The sequence below is a fragment of the Chrysemys picta genome, chromosome 12 (genome assembly GCF_011386835.1).
Source record: "Chrysemys picta bellii isolate R12L10 chromosome 12, ASM1138683v2, whole genome shotgun sequence".
Classification (NCBI taxonomy): domain Eukaryota; kingdom Metazoa; phylum Chordata; order Testudines; family Emydidae; genus Chrysemys; species Chrysemys picta.
This window is the reverse complement of record NC_088802.1, coordinates 15,174,323-15,192,703: the sequence shown is the minus strand read 5'-3', so window position 1 is coordinate 15,192,703 and position 18,381 is coordinate 15,174,323. Positions and strand designations below refer to the sequence as shown.

The window sequence follows — 18,381 nt, the reverse complement described above, 5'->3', positions numbered from 1 at the left end:
ATTATTAAACTGGTGCCCCTATGCCCAGGAGGAATGGGGGAGGCAGCAAAGGATACTGAGCCGCCAGACCCATCTCATGACAGCAGAGACACCCAGTTCCCCGCAGAGACCCCCGTACCCTCTCCCTCACACAGAATGTACCTTGCTGACACATTCCGCTTTCTGAATACAGCCCCTGCCTAAGGAGACTGCAATGTGCGCTGGGTGTGCGGGAGCCAATCCACTCTTACCTGCTGTCATGGGCCGTGGGTGAAGCTGCCGCTTGGGGAGGTTAGCTCCCCAGCCCACCTGCGGCCCTGCCCATACTCCACCACTGTTTTGCCCCAGGCCAGGCTCCGCCCTCTCCCCCCTGTCTCCCTCTTCTCTTCCCTCCCCATCCCTGATCACCCCCTTCCAGCCAAATCCCTGAACCCAAATGAAGCAAATGACTTAAAAAAAAAAAAAAAAAACAAAAAAACACCCTCTTCTGGAGTTTCTTTCTAAAGAAAATGGAACATGTTTTCCACTGCATGCCTGAAGGTGAAGACTGGACATGCAGAAGGTACCTAATTAAAAGCACTAAACTTCGGAATAAAAAATGTCAGTCATGGGTTTTTTGATATACTGAATACAGCATGAAATATTATGGAATACATGATGCAGCTCTTCTCTGTTTAAGCTGATTTTATATTTTAAATGTATTCTTAAGCCTTCATAAAGTAATAATTCCAGATTACTACATATTTAACTCACTGAAACAAAGACATTATTTTAAATTAATCAGTCAGAGGTTTAGTATGTTCATAACAACATTCATTGCTTTTCAAAAAGGGGAACACTAACTTACTTTGTGTGTTCTCCACAACAATAGACATGTTTATGAAATTTCACCAACTTTAAAAAAAGTGTTTCCAAATATTTTAGGCATAAAACAAAGGATTTTATATCTGACTAAGGTACTGATTTTGCTAGAGGGTTCTCTTAAAACTAATTCATCAAATAGTCAGAAGTAAAGAAACTCATTTGTCGAGCTATCTGTCAGGAAAGGGGTATTGTCTAGTGTTACCATATTTAAAAAATAAAAAAAGAGGACACTTCACGGGCCCTGGCCCCACCCCTTTCCCACCCCCTTCCCTGCCCCAACTCCGCCCATTCCCCGCCCATTCCCCAAAGTCCCCGCCCTAACTCCCCCTCCTCCCTCCCAGCCACGCAAAAAGGGCTGACCAAGCGCTACCGGCTTCACGGTTTGCCAGGCAGCCCCCAGACCCTGCGCCCCCGGCCGGCACTTCCCCAGCGCAGCTGGAGCCCGGGAGGGGAAGCGCCCAGCTGGGGGCGCAGGGTCTGGAGGCTGCCCGGCAAACCGTGAAGCCGGTAGCACTTGGGCTTCAGGCAGCCCCCATGCCTCCGGACCCTGCGCCCCCGGCCGGGCACTTCCCCTCCCGGGCTCCGGCTGCTGTGCTCCTCCCCTGACTCTTTGGCTCTGTTTAAGAGCCGAGATGCCCGAGCGCTACCGGCTTCGGGCAGCCCCCTTGCCTCCAGATCCTGCGCCGCCGGAGCAGAGCAGCTGGAGCCCGGGAGGGGAAGTGCCCGGCCGGTATTTTTCCAGGACATGTTTGGCTTTTTGGCAATTCCCCCCGGACGGGGGTTTGATTACCAAAAAGCCGGACATGTCCGGGAAAAACCGGACGTATGGTAACCCTAGTATTGTCCCTTTAGGGGCGCTTTTCAACAGAGGGGTGAAGAGAGAAAGGGATGGACAGAAAGGACAGGAAGACTTTGGAAGCAAGCTTTTTGTACTATAATAATTAAAATGTGTATTTTAGATAAGGGTGGTCTTTTGAAGGATTTATTTAAAAAACTATGTTTGAAGATCCAAGCATTTAAGGCTAAAGATGAATACTCGGATTATTCATCTCAAAATCTATGCAAGGATTTTTTAGAGATGTGATATTATCATCTTCAGCAACACACTAATGAAATATTTTAAAGCAAATTTTAAACGAAGGTCCTGTAGACTAACATGTTCTCAGTAAATATTAGTCATGCACAACTGGTTTTTGTCAGTAAATTCAGAAACTGACAGTATATACCTGGGGTTTGGCAAATGCTTGTTAAATGGCGTCATTACCACTTAAAGAGCCATTCAACAGTTTCAGTGTTGTGCTAATAGGTCTGGCAGGCTGGAGGCTTTCAGGAAGTCTCACCAGGCTGCAGCAGCCAGCTGTGGGACCTGCAGGAAAGGTCAGAACAGGGATAAGAAGAGGAGGGAGGGTGGACACTAAGACCCAGGGGTGCCCCAAATTTTCAGGTACCCTACACAGCTGCACATGCCTAAGGACGGCCCTGTTAGTTTGATCTGGTTTTGTGCCTTGGCCTTACTAATTTTGTTCCTACATTCTTGTGTTATTTGTTTATAGTCATCCTTTGTAATTTGACCTAGTTTCCACTTTTTGTAGGACTTCTTCAATGATCTAAAAATCAAAAAGATCTTCTGCTTAAGCCAGGTTGGTCTCTTGCCATACTTCCAATCTTTCCTACTCAGTGGTATAGTTTGCTCTTGTGCCCTTAATAATGTCTCTTTGAAAAACTGCCAGTTGTCTTCAATTGTTTTTCCCCTTAGACTGGCTTCCCATGGCATCTTACCTACCAACTCCCTGAGTTTGCTAAAGTCTGCCATCTTGAAATCCATTGTCTTTATTTTGCTGTTCTCCCTCCTACCATTCCTTGGAATCATGAACTCTATCATTTCATGATCACTTCCACCAAAGCTGCCTTCCACTTTCAAATTCTCAACCAGTTCCTACCTAATTGTCAAAATCAAATCTACAACAGTCTCTTCCCTAGTAGTGTTCTCCACCTTCTGAAATAAAAAAATTGTCTCCAATACAGTCCAAGAAGTTGTTGGATAATCTGTGCCCTGCTGTGTTATTGAAATCCCGCATCACCACCAAGTCCTGTGCTTTGGATGATTTTGTTAGTAGTTTAAAAAAAGCTTCATTCACTTCTTCTTCATGGTTAGGTGGTCTGTAGTAGACCCTTACCATGTCATCACCCTTGTTTTTTACCCCTTTTATCCTTACCCAGATACTTTCAACAGGTCTGTCTCCTATTTCCATCTCAACCTCAGTTCAAGTATGTATATTTTTAATATATAAGGCCACACCTCCTCCCTTTTTTCCCTGCCAGTCCTTCCTGAGCAACCTGTACCCTTCTATATCAATATTCCAGTCATGTATTATCCCACCAAGTCTCTGTGATGCCAACTATGTCATAGTTGTGTTTATTTACTAGCATTTCAAGTTCTTCCTGCTTATTCCCCATACTTCTTGTGTTAGTATACAGACATTCATAGATTCATAGATTATAGGACTGGAAGGGACCTCGAGAGGTCATCGAGTCCAGTCCCCTGCCCGCATGGCAGGACCAAATACTGTCTAGACCATCCCTGATAGACATTTATCTAACCTACTCTTAAATATCTCCAGAGACGGAGATTCCACAACCTCCCTAGGCAATTTGTTCCAGTGTTTAACCACCCTGACAGTTAGGAACTTTTTCCTAATGTCCAACCTAGACCTCCCTTGCTGCAGTTTAAACCCATTGTTTCTGGTTCTATCCTTAGAGGCTAAGGTGAACAAGTTCTCTCCCTCCTCCTTATGACACCCTTTTAGATACCTGAAAACTGCTATCATGTCCCCTCTCAGTCTTCTCTTTTCCAAACTAAACAAACCCAGTTCTTTCAGCCTTCCTTCATAGGTCATGTTCTCAAGACCTTTAATCATTCTTGTTGCTCTTCTTTGGACCCTTTCCAATTTCTCCACATCTTTTTTAAAATGCGGCGCCCAGAACTGGACACAATACTCCAGCTGAGGCCTAACCAGAGCAGAGTAGAGCGGAAGAATGACTTCTCGTGTCTTGCTCACAACACACCTGTTAATGCATCCCAGAATCATGTTTGCTCTTTTTGCAACAGCATCACACTGTTGACTCATATTTAGCTTGTGGTCCACTATAACCCCTAGATCCCTTTCTGCCGTACTCCTTCCTAGACAGTCTTTTCCCATTCTGTATGTGTGAAATTGATTTTTCCTTCCTAAGTGGAGCACTTTGCATTTGTCTTTGTTAAACTTCATCCTGTTTAACTCAGACCATTTCTCCAATTTGTCCAGATCATTTTGAATTATGACCCTGTCCTCCAAAGTAGTTGCAATCCCTCCCAGTTTGGTATCATCCGCAAACTTAATAAGCGTACTTTCTATGCCAATATCTAAGTCGTTGATGAAGATATTGAACAGAGCCGGTCCCAAAACAGACCCCTGCGGTACCCCACTCGTTATGCCTTTCCAGCAGGATTGGGAACCATTAATAACAACTCTCTGAGTACGGTTATCCAGCCAGTTATGCACCCACCTTATAGTAGCCCCATCTAATTTGTATTTGCCTAGTTTATCGATAAGAATATCATGCAAGACCGTATCAAATGCCTTACTAAAGTCTAGGTATACCACATCCACCGCTTCACCCTTATCCACAAGGCTCGTTATCCTATCAAAGAAAGCTATCAGATTGGTTTGACATGATTTGTTCTTCACAAATCCATGCTGGCAGTTCCCTATCACCTTACCACCTTCCAAGTGTTTGCAGATGATTTCCTTAATTACTTGCTCCATTATCTTCCCTGGCACAGAAGTTAAACTAACTGGTCTGTAGTTACCTGGGTTGTTTTTATTTCCCTTTTTATAGATGGGCACTATATTTGCCCTTTTCCAGTCTTCTGGAATCTCTCCCGTCTCCCATGACTTTCCAAAGATAATAGCTAGAGGCTCAGATACCTCCTCTATTAGCTCTTTGAATATTCTAGGATGCATTTCATCAGGCCCGGGTGACTTGCAGGCATCTAACTTTTCTAAGTGATTTTTAACTTGTTCTTTTTTTGTTTTATCCGCTAAACCTACCCCCTTCCCATTAGTATTCACTATGTTAGGCATTCCTTCAGACTTCTCGGTGAAGACCGAAACAAAGAAGTCATTAAGCATCTCTGCCATTTCCAAGTTTCCTGTTACTGTTTCTCCCTCTTCACTAAGCAGTGGGCCTACCCTGTCTTTTGGTCTTCCTCTTGCTTCTAATGTATTGATAAAAAGTCTTCTTGTTTCCTTTTATTCCCGTAGCTAGTTTGAGCTCATTTTGTGCCTTTGCCTTTCTAATCTTGCCCCTGCATTCCTGTGTTGTTTGCCTATATTCATCCTTTGTAATCTGTCCTAGTTTCCATTTTTTATATGACTCCTTTTTATTTTTTAGATCGTGCAAGATCTTGTGGTTAAGCCAAGGTGGTCTTTTGCCACATTTTCTATCTTTCCTAACCAGCGGAATAGCTTGCTTTTGGGCCCTTAATAGTGTCCCTTTGAAAAACTGCCAACTCTCCTCAGTTGTTTTTCCCCTCAGTCTTGATTCCCATGGGACCTTACCTATCAGCTCTGAGCTTCCCAAAATCTGCCTTCCTGAAATCCATTGTCTCTATTTTGCTGTTCTCCCTTCTACCCTTCCTTAGAATTGCAAACTCTATGATTTCATGATCACTTTCACCCAGGCTGCCTTCTACTTTCACATTCTCAACGAGTTCCTCCCTATTTGTTAAAATCAAGTCTAGAACAGCTTCCCCCCTAGTAGCTTTTTCAACCTTCTGAAATAAAAAGTTGTCTCCAATGCAGTCCAAGAATTTGTTGGATAGTCTGTGCCCCGCTGTGTTATTTTCCCAACATATATCCGGATAGTTGAAGTCCCCCATCACCACCAAATCTTGGGCTTTGGATGATTTTGTTAGTTGCTTGAAAAAAGCCTCATCCACCTCTTCCACCTGGTTAGGTGGCCTGTAGTAGACTCCTAGCATGACATCTCCCTTGTTTTTTGCCCCTTTAAGCCTAACCCAGAGACTCTCAACACTTCCGTCTCCTATGTCCATCTCTACCTCAGTCCAAGTGTGTACATTTTTAATATATAAGGCAACACCTCCTCCCTTTTTCCCCTGTCTATCCTTCCAGAGCAAGCTGTACCCATCCACACCAACATTCCAATCATGTGTATTATCCCACCAAGTTTCAGTGATGCCAACAATGTCATAGTTGTATTTATTTATTAGCACTTCCAGATCTTCCTGCTTATTCCCCATACTTCTCGCATTTGTATATAGGCATCTAAGATGTAAGATACTGATTTGATTCCCCTGCCCCTCCCCCCCAGTTCTGTCATCTCTTCATTATTCCTCCTATAACAGCCCACGCTCTCCCCAGATTCCGACCCTTCTCCCAGTTCTCAATGTTTTTGACATACCTGTGGGCTTTGGTCACCTTCCCCCTTTGAACCTAGTTTAAAGCCCTTCTCACTAGGTTAGCCATTCTGTATCCAAATATGCTTTTCCCCTTCCTTGATAGGTGGACCCCATCTCTGCTTCTTCCAGGAACAGCATGCCGTGCTCAAGGAAGCCGAAGCCCTCCTGGTGACACCATCTTCACAACCAGGCATTCACCTCCAGGATGCCTCTGTCTCTGCCTGGGCCCCTACCCTTGACTGGAAGGACTGAAGAGAACACCACCTGTGCTCCCAACTCCCTCACCCTTACTCCCAGAGCCCTGTAGTCCCTGCAAGGTATGGCCCTCAGCAGATCAGAAGTATCATTAGTGCCCATATGGATAACTAGCATGGGGTAGTAGTCAGAGGGCCGGATGATCCTCAACAATCCCTCTGTAACATCTTGGATATGGGCCCCTGGCAGGCAGCATACTTCCTGGGATGCCATGTCAGGGTGACAGATGGGTGCCTCTGTCCCCCTCAGAATAGGGTCACCAACCACCACTACCCTAGTTTCCTCCTGGGAGTGGTGGCTGTGATCCTCCCAGCCTTGGGGGTACATGGTTTCTCCTCTTCAGCCTTTGGGGGTGATTCCTCATATCTCATTTCCAGGGCAGCATAATGGTTCTCTATCACCATGGTGGGTGGGTTGGGAGTAGGGGTGGAGCGCTGTCTGCTGCCAGAAGTAACCAGCCACCAGTGTCCTCCCTGTGACAGAGCCATATCCTCCTACCCTGGTGGTGTGACAGCAGTCGTCTGTAGCTGGAGAGCTTCCTCAGCCCTGGAAGTCTCCATATGAATACTGTCAATGAATTCCTCGTGTTCATGGATACTCCTCAGCCTGGCCACCTCTAGCTCTCCCACCTGCTTCCTGAGAGATTCAACAAGCAGGCACCTATCACAGTGGATGTCCCCCTGCCTGGCTTTCTGTGAATGGGAAATGCAGGCCACAGTCTCTGCAAATCCACACCAGGATCTGGTTAGGTTTTCTGTCTGGATACAGAAGCAGCGTTGGCACTGGCAATGCAGCCCTTCCTAACCATAATGATTATATTATGACTCCCTCCTACAAACTCCCCTGTTTGCGGTCACTTAGCCTCTAGCTTTTGAGGCCTTCCCTCCCAGGTCAGCCCTATCCCCTCGTTAATCACACAGTGGGAGGGTGATCACTAAACTGATCAAGGATGATCAAGGGAACAAAGGCTCAAACTGTCCCCAAACACACAATCCCAATTGACCCTGTAACTGAAATAACCTAAAAGAAAATGAAAAACACAAACAGCCAAATAAACTCACTCAAACTCTCATGTCTACATAGACTCCCTACTACATTACACACCTTGATAAGTTGCAAAGGGCCTTGGCCTAGATCTACAAAGGGGCTTAGGTGTTGCAATGCCCAACTTTTAGACACCTTGAAAATCACTAGAGTCCACAAAGCTTGGGTTGGGTGCCCAGGGTCCCTCTACAATGAATGCGGGGAGAGATGCACCTAAATATAGGATCCACACAAACCAAACTAGATAGCCAGTGGGAGATGCCAAGGAGCGGGTGTGTCCTAAGCCCCTCCCTGGTGCTGCAGGGAGGTGCCTATCTCTGCTAAAGACCCACAGCTGGGAACCCCTATCCTGGAGTCTGGGGCCTAAGGCTTCTCTTGATACAAGCACTGGGAGGAGGAGGAGCTGCTGCCTCCCTTACAGTGCTTAGCCCATCGGTTAGAGCGTTCCCCTGGGGTGTGGGAGACTCAGGTTCAATTCCCCCTTCTGCTGGGGGAGCAAAGGATTTGAAGAAGGTCTCCCACCTCTCACAAGATTGCTGTAATCACAGGGCCATGGGACATTCCAATGTGGGGATCCCTCAATCTCTCCTGCCGAGATTCAAAACTTAAACAGTCACTGGGCAGAGAGACCAAGTATGTGAGAATGACGCTGTAGTTTGGCAGTCAGGGCATCCTCCTAAGGGACGCAGGGTCCTGTCCACCTGCCCCAGTGGTGTAGTTTCAGAACTGGGCTCAGGCATGTGTGAGGGATTCAGTGACAGTCTGAGAGCTGCAATGTCCTCTCAGTGCTGCTCAGTGCTGGACTTACGGGGGGGGAAGAAAGGACAAAAGTAGCTTTTTGCCAACTTTCTACTTGCCCCAATTCCTGGGGCTGCCAGGAGCCAATTCAGATCCTGGTATTATGTAAAGCAGCCTCAGTACTTCTCCATCTTGCCCCAGCAGGCAGCAGCCCCCAAGGGCCATCACATCTGAGGGGGATCAGTGGAGTTCAGCAGCACTCCAGCCTCACCCTTTCCATCCCACCACACCCCAACAACCCTTCAACCCTGGGGAGACGGGGCTGCAAGGGGGTGACTAGAGCTGGTGGCTTTACACCACCTGAGGATTCCCCTACGCTGACAGAATTCCCAGCTGGATGCCTGCACTGGCTTTCCGGCCCCTCGGCACTGCTGGCGAGGCACAAAGGGACCAGGGTAACATCAAAGATCTGGCCAGCTTCATGCAACAATGTATACAAGAGTGTAAGAGGTTTAATGATACATTTAGTCTTGTTTTCATATGGCATGGCATGTTTGTACGCTTCTGCCCTGTGTACTGCAACACACTCTGTGTCCTGTAGCTTATTCGCTGCACTTGTAGAGAAATCCCAGCAGTTTGCTAACACAGGTTTGGTTTCATTTGTTTCTCCTGTTATTCAGAACAAGTTATAATGAAGAGGAGGATTTTCTCATTCTTTCGTGGCTTCACTGTGAGCTCCTCTCTGCCTGGCTATGTCGTTTTCTTCATTGCTCTGCATATTCACAATTTGGCATCAGGTGGGAATTTCTACTTATCCATGAGATTTCTGCCTGCGCATATACCTCCTCCTTCTAAACGTACCAGTTCTCTCACATTACAGCCTCATGTCATTCACCATGTCTGTTCACCCTGGAAGACTAGGCAAGTCACAAACTGGCCCTTTTGTTCCAGATTTTTGGCTGCATTCTGGTACCATCACTCCAGAGAGCTGCTTGGTCCTCCCAGCCAAGAATTTTCCCCTCTTGGGGTTGGTATTTCCCTGAGGGACACGTGGCTGGTTTAACAGCCCAGCCCTGCTCCCTGTCCGCCCCTGGCACAGGAGTATCCTGGGAGTGCTTGGGGCCTAATTTGCAAAACTGCAAAGCACTCACCACTGCCAGCAGATTCTGTGGGAGTGTGGTGTGTACGTGTAACATGCCATAAGAATGCAAAGTACTCTGAAAAATGAGGCCATAGGTGTCTCCGTTTGGGCACTCAAAGTTAGTGGACAGTTCTGACCTTAATTGCTCTGTGCCTCAGTTTCCCATCTGTAATATGGAGATAATGATACCTCCCTACCTCAAAAGAATGTTGTGAAGATCAATTCCTTAGTGGAAATTGACACACTCAGATAGGGAGGAGCACCACAGAAAAACCCTTGAGTAGACAATATAATTCTATATCTAGTGCAGGATTTGGAGGGTGGCAGTAAATATGGCCTAGATCCCCACACTGAATGATTAGGATAAAAAGAAGCATTGAATAGCTGTTCATTCAGTGAGAACGATCCATCCTGTGCACTGAATGAGGCAGGGTTCCCATGGAAAAAATACCACGTGTTCAAGTAATTAAATACTGTGGGAAACCTTCATTCTGGCATTTCCTAGTTCTGGAGTGCTTGACTTGGCCACCTTAACCTAGTTGTTGTATGTAATTAATCTATAGAGTTTCTCTCTCTCTGGCATTCTATGATGCAATCACTGTGGTAACCGACTCACAGGTAGCATGTATCACAGTGAAGCATTTTGCCATAAACTAACATATAGACAAAGACTAAAATGCTTTACTGACAACGATGAGCTAAATTGTGACATTAAACTCCCAGCCCTGCTTTGAGTCATCTGGAGGGGCACAGCCTCAGTGGTATTTCCTTAGTGCATTTTGCCTCAGGCCTTGCCTCTTCCCCTTTGTGGTGCTAGTCTCATACCCCTTGTCTGTGTTAGAGAATTGAAGTACTGCTAACTGAACAGGAGGTTGCTCTAGTGTAAGCACCAGTGCTGCATTGTATCCACACTCTTTCTGTTTCCATCCTGCCCACTCTTGTGCCTTGCCACTCTGTTACAACTAAATTAACATCCATTCAGTTTCTCTCTGATTTAATCACCATTTTCTACCGGTACATTTCACAGCACAGTTCACAGTGACTGGACCTGACCATCCAATCACCGTCTCTGTAGGTGGGGTGGCTATCCTGCCCTGCCACCTCTCCCCCAGGATGAGCGCTGAGGACATGGAGGTGAGATGGTTCCGATTTCAGTATCATCCATTCGTTCACCTGTATCGGGAGGGACAGGATCAGTATGAAGATCAGATACTTGAATATCATGGGAGGACAGAGCTGCTGAAAGATGACATCACTAATGGGAGTGTTTCCCTGAGAATAGACCATGTCCGGCCCTTTGATCATGGACAGTACACATGTCTTTTTCAATCCAGTATCTTTTATGAAGAAGCCATATTGGAACTGATGGTATCAGGTCAGTTACTTTGTCTTCCTGTTTTGATTTGCCAGTAGTGTAATAAATAGAGTAATTGCTTATTGTGAGATACTCCTTGATCTCTCAAGGAGCACTCAAGGAAGATAAGGCCATTACAGAGACACTAAATGAATTCTTTGTATCAGTCTTCACTTCAGAGGATGTGAGGGAGATTCCCACCCATGAGCCATTCTTTTTAGGTGACAGATCTGAGGAACTGTCCCAGATTGACATGTCATTAGAGGGATTTTGGAACAAACTGATAAATTAACCGTAATAAGTCACCAGGACCAGATGGTATTCACCCCAGAGTTCTGGAGGAACTCAAATATGAAATTGCAGAATGGCTAACTGTTGTCTGTAACCTATCATTTAAATCAGCTTTTGTGTCAGACAACTCAAAGATAGCTAATGTGACATCAGTTTTAAAAAAAATGCTCTACAGGCGATTCCAGCAATTTCAGGCCGGTAAGCCTAACTTCAGTACCAGACAAATTGGTTGAAACAGAATGATCAGACACATAGATGAACACGATTTGTTGGGGAAGAATCAACATGGTTTTTGTAAAAGGAAATCATGCCTTACCAGTCAACTAGAATTCTTTGAGGGGGTCAACAAGCATGTGGGCACGGGTGTTTTGGTGGATACAACGTACTTAGACTTTCAGAAAGTCTTTGACTAGGCCCCCCACCAAAGGCTCTTAAGCAAAGTAAGCTGTCATGGGATAAGAGGGAAGGTCCTCTCATGGATTGGTAACTGGTTAAAAGTTAGGATGCAAAGGGTAGAAATAAATGGTCAGTTTTCAGAATGGAAAGAGGTAAATAGTGGTGTCTCCCAGGGGTCTGTACTGGGACCAGTACTGTTCAACATATTCATAAATGATCTGGAAAAAAGGGAAAACAGTGAGGTGACAAAAATTTCAGATCTGAATTTAAGAGTCCAGTGGCTGAGCTGCAAACAAAATCATGCAAACTACTGTTAAAATCGCTGCTCTACTGGGGGAGGGGAAGGCAACCAGTCTTTTAACTATCAGTAAATATGATGCTAGAGGTGACCCTTGGATTTACAGGGACCCTTACTTCAGAACTGCATAAATTGGTTGAAACAATAATCAAAGACAGTTACAATAGTTTCAACTCCATGGAATTCCCATGCAATTATATGGAAAGCTCTTGTAGTTCGGAAACTTTTCAAACATGAAACAAGTGTAACTGAGGCACTTTTGTCTTCCTGAATCCAGCAACATCCTGAAATAATTGGTGAAGAGATGTGAACTGTCCCAATCATCTCATTGGGGTATTTAAAATGTCATCATTGATGACTATTTCACTGCTGATGGAAGAGAAACATTTAGCTAATGTACTTTCCCTAGAGTCACAAACTGCTTTTCTTACTCTCTGTTGTGCTAAAGCCCCCATCGTCTGTTCCCTGTCCAGCTGCAAAACTTCTGACAACGAAGATTACAAATAGCTTGTTTTGAAACTCTTTTCTTCATAAGCTGTACTGTGCCTGAGCGAGTGACACAGCCATGTGTGTGAACAGTGTAATAATCTGAGGGCCAAATACCCCAACAAACATGAGAGGCTTTTTCCAAATTTGCAAAAGGAGGCACAACTGGATGCCTGACATTTGAGAACTTAATTAATTTTGAGATTTTTGAATCTCTAGAGGTAAAAGTTCTCTTGAAAATGTAACAATAATAATAAATACTGTAATAATATTTTCATATCAATAACTCGTTCTGATTAAAATTTGAGGGATGTCAGACTAAAATGAGTCTTATAATGGACCTCAGGTTGGAATCTCACCTACAAAGGCACAGCCAGCATCTCTGTAATAATGTTTTCCATTTCTTGCACTCTTCATTCTGAAGGCTTTTAAAGCACTTTATAAGCCACATGCACACATGCTGAAATGCATCCCCCAATGGGCACACAGTGCAGTGCATTGTAATGGAGGGTTGGATTTTGCCCATGGTTATGAAAAATGTCACAGCAGCTTCTGTGTTTATACACAGCGGACAGGGCTTCCGTTTTTGTGTCTCACTCCGGAGATACGAACAAAGTAAACTGGCTGTACTTTATTTATCTTCTACTGAAGGACTGAGTCTACCGTGATGGGATTGAACATGCAATTTCAGGAGTCCAGGTGCCAGGGCTGTAACCAGGAGCAAGCGGGACAGCTGCCCTGGGCACAAAGCCATGGGGGCAGAAAAATAGGGCAGAAAAATGGGGAAGAAACAGAGGTGACACATAAAGCCCCATGGTGAGGCCAGCCCTGCGTGGTGAGGGTCGGTGAGGGAGTGCCACCTTCATCCCCTGACTTACCTCAGCGGGCCACCCAGCCTGTCTGGGTTGCGGGGGAAGCAACCAAAAAATCTGGGGGGGGGAACGTGGCCGTATGTCCCCTCCCCCCGCTCCTCCCCACGTGTTGCCTTTGTATAAAAAAATGGTAGGGAGCGCAAATATGCTTGCTCTCCCCAAGGCAGTAAAATGCGTAGCTACTGCTCTGCCGGGCACTTCAGACCATAGATCACCCAAGGCTTTTTCCAGAGACTTCAGTGGGTTTTAGGTCAGGCCCTGTCCTCTAACATGCACTGTTCCTACTGAGCTAAGCATTCAGCTTTCAAGGGTGTGTGCACTAGTGAGATTCTGATATTTAGCTGAGCAAACTATTGCAGGCCACAGTGAAGGGAACAGGCTGCCCAGCACTCAGTGACACACACCTGCACAGCATTTTCCATGTAGCTCTGATGGTGGGTGCTGGGGACATAGAAAGAGAGTTAATTTGCTACTTCTCCTGAAGGTTTAGGCTCCTGTCTGCTTTGCTGAAGGTGTGGAATTAACACAGATTCATTCCATTCTCCTCTAGCTATGGGCTCGGACCCCCACATCTCTGTTGATGGTCACCAGGATGGAGGGATCCGGGTTGTGTGTCGATCGGTCGGGTGGCACCCAGAACCTGAGGCTCAATGGAGAGATCACCATGGGCAGCTGTTATCATCTGCCTCTGAAAAAATATCCAAGGAGGCCAATGGCCTATTTCAAACTCAGATTTCTATTGTTATAACAGAAGATTCCAACCAGAATTTGTCCTGTTCTGTCAGGAACCCGCTCCTCAATCAAGAGACAATATCAACAGTTTTCATAGCAGGTCAGTGCCCGCCCACACTGCACCGGGGTCTGATGAGACATTGCAGATATTAGTAGAGAATGTATATTATTATGCACTTATTACTGACCCCTGTTTATAGCTTTTCTCTGGGTAACACAAGACTCCCTCTATTACTCTTACCTGGGTTTCTTTCTTGCATTATATCCAGAAGACTACACTAATCTAACAGCAGCATCAAGAAGGCAGAATTCAGGACAGAGTCCCACTGGCTTAAATTAAATCTTTACCTGAGTAAGGAGTGAAGGATCAGGCACTAGTGCCATATTTTGGTGGAGTGGCAGCATTTTTAAAGTTGTGGCAGAGTTTTATTTTGACAGGACTGTTAAACCTTTATTTTTGAGAAATGTAGTAAAAGTGGTAAAAAAAAACCGACCAAAACCAGTCATATTGTTATGGGTTGGACATAAGGTGGGCATTCACATGTTCCTGGAATACCGGACATTCTGGTTCTTCTGGGAAGGGTCTGACCCCGCCCCCCCATTGGCATGATCCTAACCCTGCTGGTGAGATGATGCGTGTGAGGTCATGTAGAATGAGGGGACGCTATCTTTGAGAGTGCGCTACCCTGCCCCCAACAAGTGTGACCTTGTATGCACAGTGTGTGAGAGGTCATGCTGCACCAGGGTGGAAGGTGCCATTTTTGAAAGCCAGAAGAGGCAGAGCAGCATGCCCCATCTGATACCAAATAAAATCATGTCTGGTTTTGTCCCATTGCTGGACAGGGGACAAAGGTCTCAAACAGAGCACCAACCGGTTTAATACCAAATGAGCGGCCTCCCTAGTTGGGCATAACCCCTGCCTTTAATTTAAGACAGTGGCAAGAAGCCAGTAAGCTCTTTTGTCAAACCGGAGAGCTGAAAAACTAGCAGCCTTCACTCCAGATACAAGCATATACCACTGTCCAAAACAAAGGCATGTCTCAGGCACATGTGGGTGGAGGCATTTTGCTGGGTATTATTTTGGTAGAGGGGTGTGTGTGAGAGAGAAGCAGCGATTACACAGCTCAGAGGTGGACACAGGGAAGGAGCATAACAAGGACGGAGCGTGGGGCTGAGAAAAGCCTAATGAGAGAGTTTTGGGCAGAGTGCTGGCTGAAAGGGGCTTGGAGCTGTGAGCAAAACAATGGTTTGATTCCTCCTGCTTTGCAGAAGATCTGTCCCTATGTGTATGGTTTGGTTATTCTATTGATGACCAGCTCACGACAGTGCCCTCCCAGATCCAGAAACACACTCCAGCATTCCTGAACTTCAGTTTTCTACTGCAGTCTAGTGAATAGCTGTGTAACTCAGGGGAAAGTGTGGGTCAGGCCTGTCTCTAGTAACTAGCTTAGTAGGAAGCTAGCCATAGCTCCAGTAGCAGTTGGTTCTGAAGCTCTATAGAGTTTGGGTTCCAACTTTTCTGCCCCTGCTGTGAGAAGTTTATGGGTGCATATAACAGAATTTCTTTTAAAAAAAACTAGTTGATTTAATTCATGCAATGAAAAACCATCCTTTAAAAAGCTGTTTGGTCTCAGTGGGAGGTGGAAGGGACAGCCTTATGGAGAGCTGGAGTCGGAGTGTGTTATTGACAGCCATGTCGAGGATGTGAGGGCTCCTAGGAATGAAGGAATGTATTTTCCTTTGCTTCTGATTTCTAGGCTTTTAGGGTTGTGGTGGGTGTGGCAACATCTTAATGGTCACTAAAGAAAGTTTTTGTTTTTGTTAATTAAATTACTAGTTAGCCATTACTGTAATAAAATAACAACACCACTTTGCATGTTTACAACACTATTCATCTCAGAATCTCAGATTGCTGCATTCTGTTATTTGCTGAATAGGCTCTGGTGTTGCCCATAGTTTAATAATCACAAAATCAAGAACCCCCTCCTGGTGCCCAGGCTCACAACGCCGAAATAAGGACCCTAGGGGGTTGTTACTTTGATTTTCCTCACTCAAATAGTGTTGCAGTTAAAATCTTGCAATAAGATATTGTACATATACATTTCTCTTGGGGGTTTAGTTAGATTTTGAATTGACAAAGGGAAAATGGATCTAAACCGATGAATGTATAAGAGTGCAGGGAAGGTGGGAGGAGGAGAGATAAAAGAAAAGTTTGGGAAGCAAGTTTCCCTGGAGTTTAATTAAATAGGGCCTACAGTTTGGGACTCTCAGTGCAGTCTGTTGCAGAGATTCCCATTTCATGGAGGTCTCTGATCCAAGCATTGGCCCAGTCCAGCATTGCATAGCTGCTGAGATTTATCAAGGTCTCATGGCACTGAGGCTACAGGGCAGATATTTATTTGCTGTTAAATTTAGTGATACTTCAGGGAGTGAGATAAGGGGAACAGGAATCCAAGTCAGGTTTTGTTTAACATTGAAGAGCACTGAGAATAGGTTACCAAGAAAGATGTCAAAGGCCAAATGTTCAGCCAAAACTCAGGGCTTATCTACACTTGAAACGCTGCAGCAGCACAGGTGCATCTGCCCTGCTGTAGCACGTCAGTGTAGACGCTCATTACAGCAATGGGAAGGGTTCTCCTGTTGTTGTAGTTACACCTCCTGAAGAGGCAGTAGCTGGGCTGAGAGAACAATTCCTCCATCAACCTAGCGCTGCCAGCACCGGGGGGTTGCTTGGCTTAACTACGTTGCTTAGGGGCATGGATTTTTCACAGCCCAGAGCGACGTAGCTGGGTCCACCTGACTTTCTAGTGTAGAGCAGGCCTGTGCTTCTAGTTTGTGCCCAGGGTTGGCAGGTGACAATATTTGTATTCACAGAGTTACGGGCTCGTGGTTAGAGCCGGAAAACATTAACTGTGACATTCCTGGGTGCAAAGGCGTTTTCCCCTTAGTGTTACATTCCTACCTAATTTACAGTTAACAAAGGCTGGGATTTTCAAAGGAGGGTTAAACTCTGAAATCCCTCTGACAATCTAGCCACCAAGGCAACTGGACTATGAGATAAATGGTCACTTACATCAAAAATCACAAAATATTCAAGTTACACCCAGTCCCAAGAGACCAGTCTCTCACCCAGATCGATTTGAATCCCAGATCTCACTCTAAAGACTGTGCTGGCAGCCACTTCTATAGTAAACCTATTAAAGTTTATCAGCTAGGAAAAAGGAATGAGAATTATTGAGAAGTTAAAGCAGGTAAAAATATATGTACAGGTGAATCACAGTCTATAATTTCAAAAGGTAGCAGAGATTTTCTAATCTGCCAATTTCCCAAAAGTCTGTCAGGGCTACCCAGAATAACTCAGGGGATCACCACCTCCTTGTTCAGTTATTCTGCTGTGACATTCTGTACCTCGTGGGAGCACCCTACACCCCCATGGTCATCCTTATAATACGATTGTGTGGTATCCAGTGCAAAGTTTGTCATGTCGGGTGTCTTCGGAAGGCTCATGATGCACTGAGCATTGTTGTTATAGTGATGTTATAGTAACTGTTGTTACAGTAATGTTATAGGTATAATTTCATGTATATAGTAATGAGGCTGAAAATGTGTTGTCATGGCTTAAAATAAGCCCAGGCAAAAACTCTCCAAGAGCAGAGAGGTGGTTCACACCTCATCAGGGCATGTATAGGACAAACCCAGCCCAACCTCACAGGAACAAAGGACGCTGACTTGTTATGCTTTGACTTATTTGTTATAGTAATGTATTTTGACATGGATGTTAAACCTTATGCTATAGCTGAATGAGAACAATGCATGCAGCATCCTACAAGCATTTTGTAAAACACTAAACACATCTCTATCAACGTAACCTCTATTATTTATTTTGATGATGTTAACACATAGATAAGCAAAACTGGTTTTCAGCTATGCATTTGTAAGTGTTCAGTGAGGCCTGGGGCCTTGGCATGAGCTGGCATCTGGTCTGCCAGCATCACAGAGGGATTAATATTTAATAAGCTGGGCTCCCTGTTCATTCCCCATAGGTATGTCACTGGTCTGTTGTAGGAAGGCGGATCTGCCTCTCTCCCCCTCAGACCAAGCCCAAGGATTCAGAGGCCATGCTGGTTTCACTAGTTCCTGTGTTTTCCTCCATGTTACCCTTTCAAAAATGTGACTAGGTATTTTCTGCCCATGTAAGGCCCAATTACACTGCAACTACAGACAGGTAAGGGTGTCCCCAGCTGCACTATGACACAGGTCAGATCTGCAGTGCGGATGGGCCCTTCACCATATTCCATAAGCCGGTTAAGGCCTGGACTTCCACTGGTTTAGAAGCAAAGTATGGAGAGCCATAGCTCACCATGAAATCCATAGGTAACCCCCGATGACTATTCCAGTCAGACATGCAGAGTCATCTTTGCTCACAATACAACTACATTTAGTCTGTCAGGGTTTGCAGACTGACTGTCA

The 18,381-nt window shown here is 45.3% G+C and overlaps 1 protein-coding gene across 1 annotated transcript in view; it reads left to right on the top strand.

Annotated features, from left to right (window-relative positions):
• LOC101942541 (butyrophilin subfamily 1 member A1-like) overlaps positions 1–18,381 on the top strand; it is a 343,737-nt gene that overhangs the window by 308,997 nt on the left and 16,359 nt on the right. Inside the window, exons 2-4 of the mRNA XM_065564978.1 lie at positions 9,022–9,138; positions 10,510–10,857; positions 13,730–14,011. Of these exons, the coding sequence (XP_065421050.1) occupies positions 9,022–9,138; positions 10,510–10,857; positions 13,730–14,011 (747 nt within the window). The remainder of the gene's footprint in view (positions 1–9,021; positions 9,139–10,509; positions 10,858–13,729; positions 14,012–18,381) is intronic.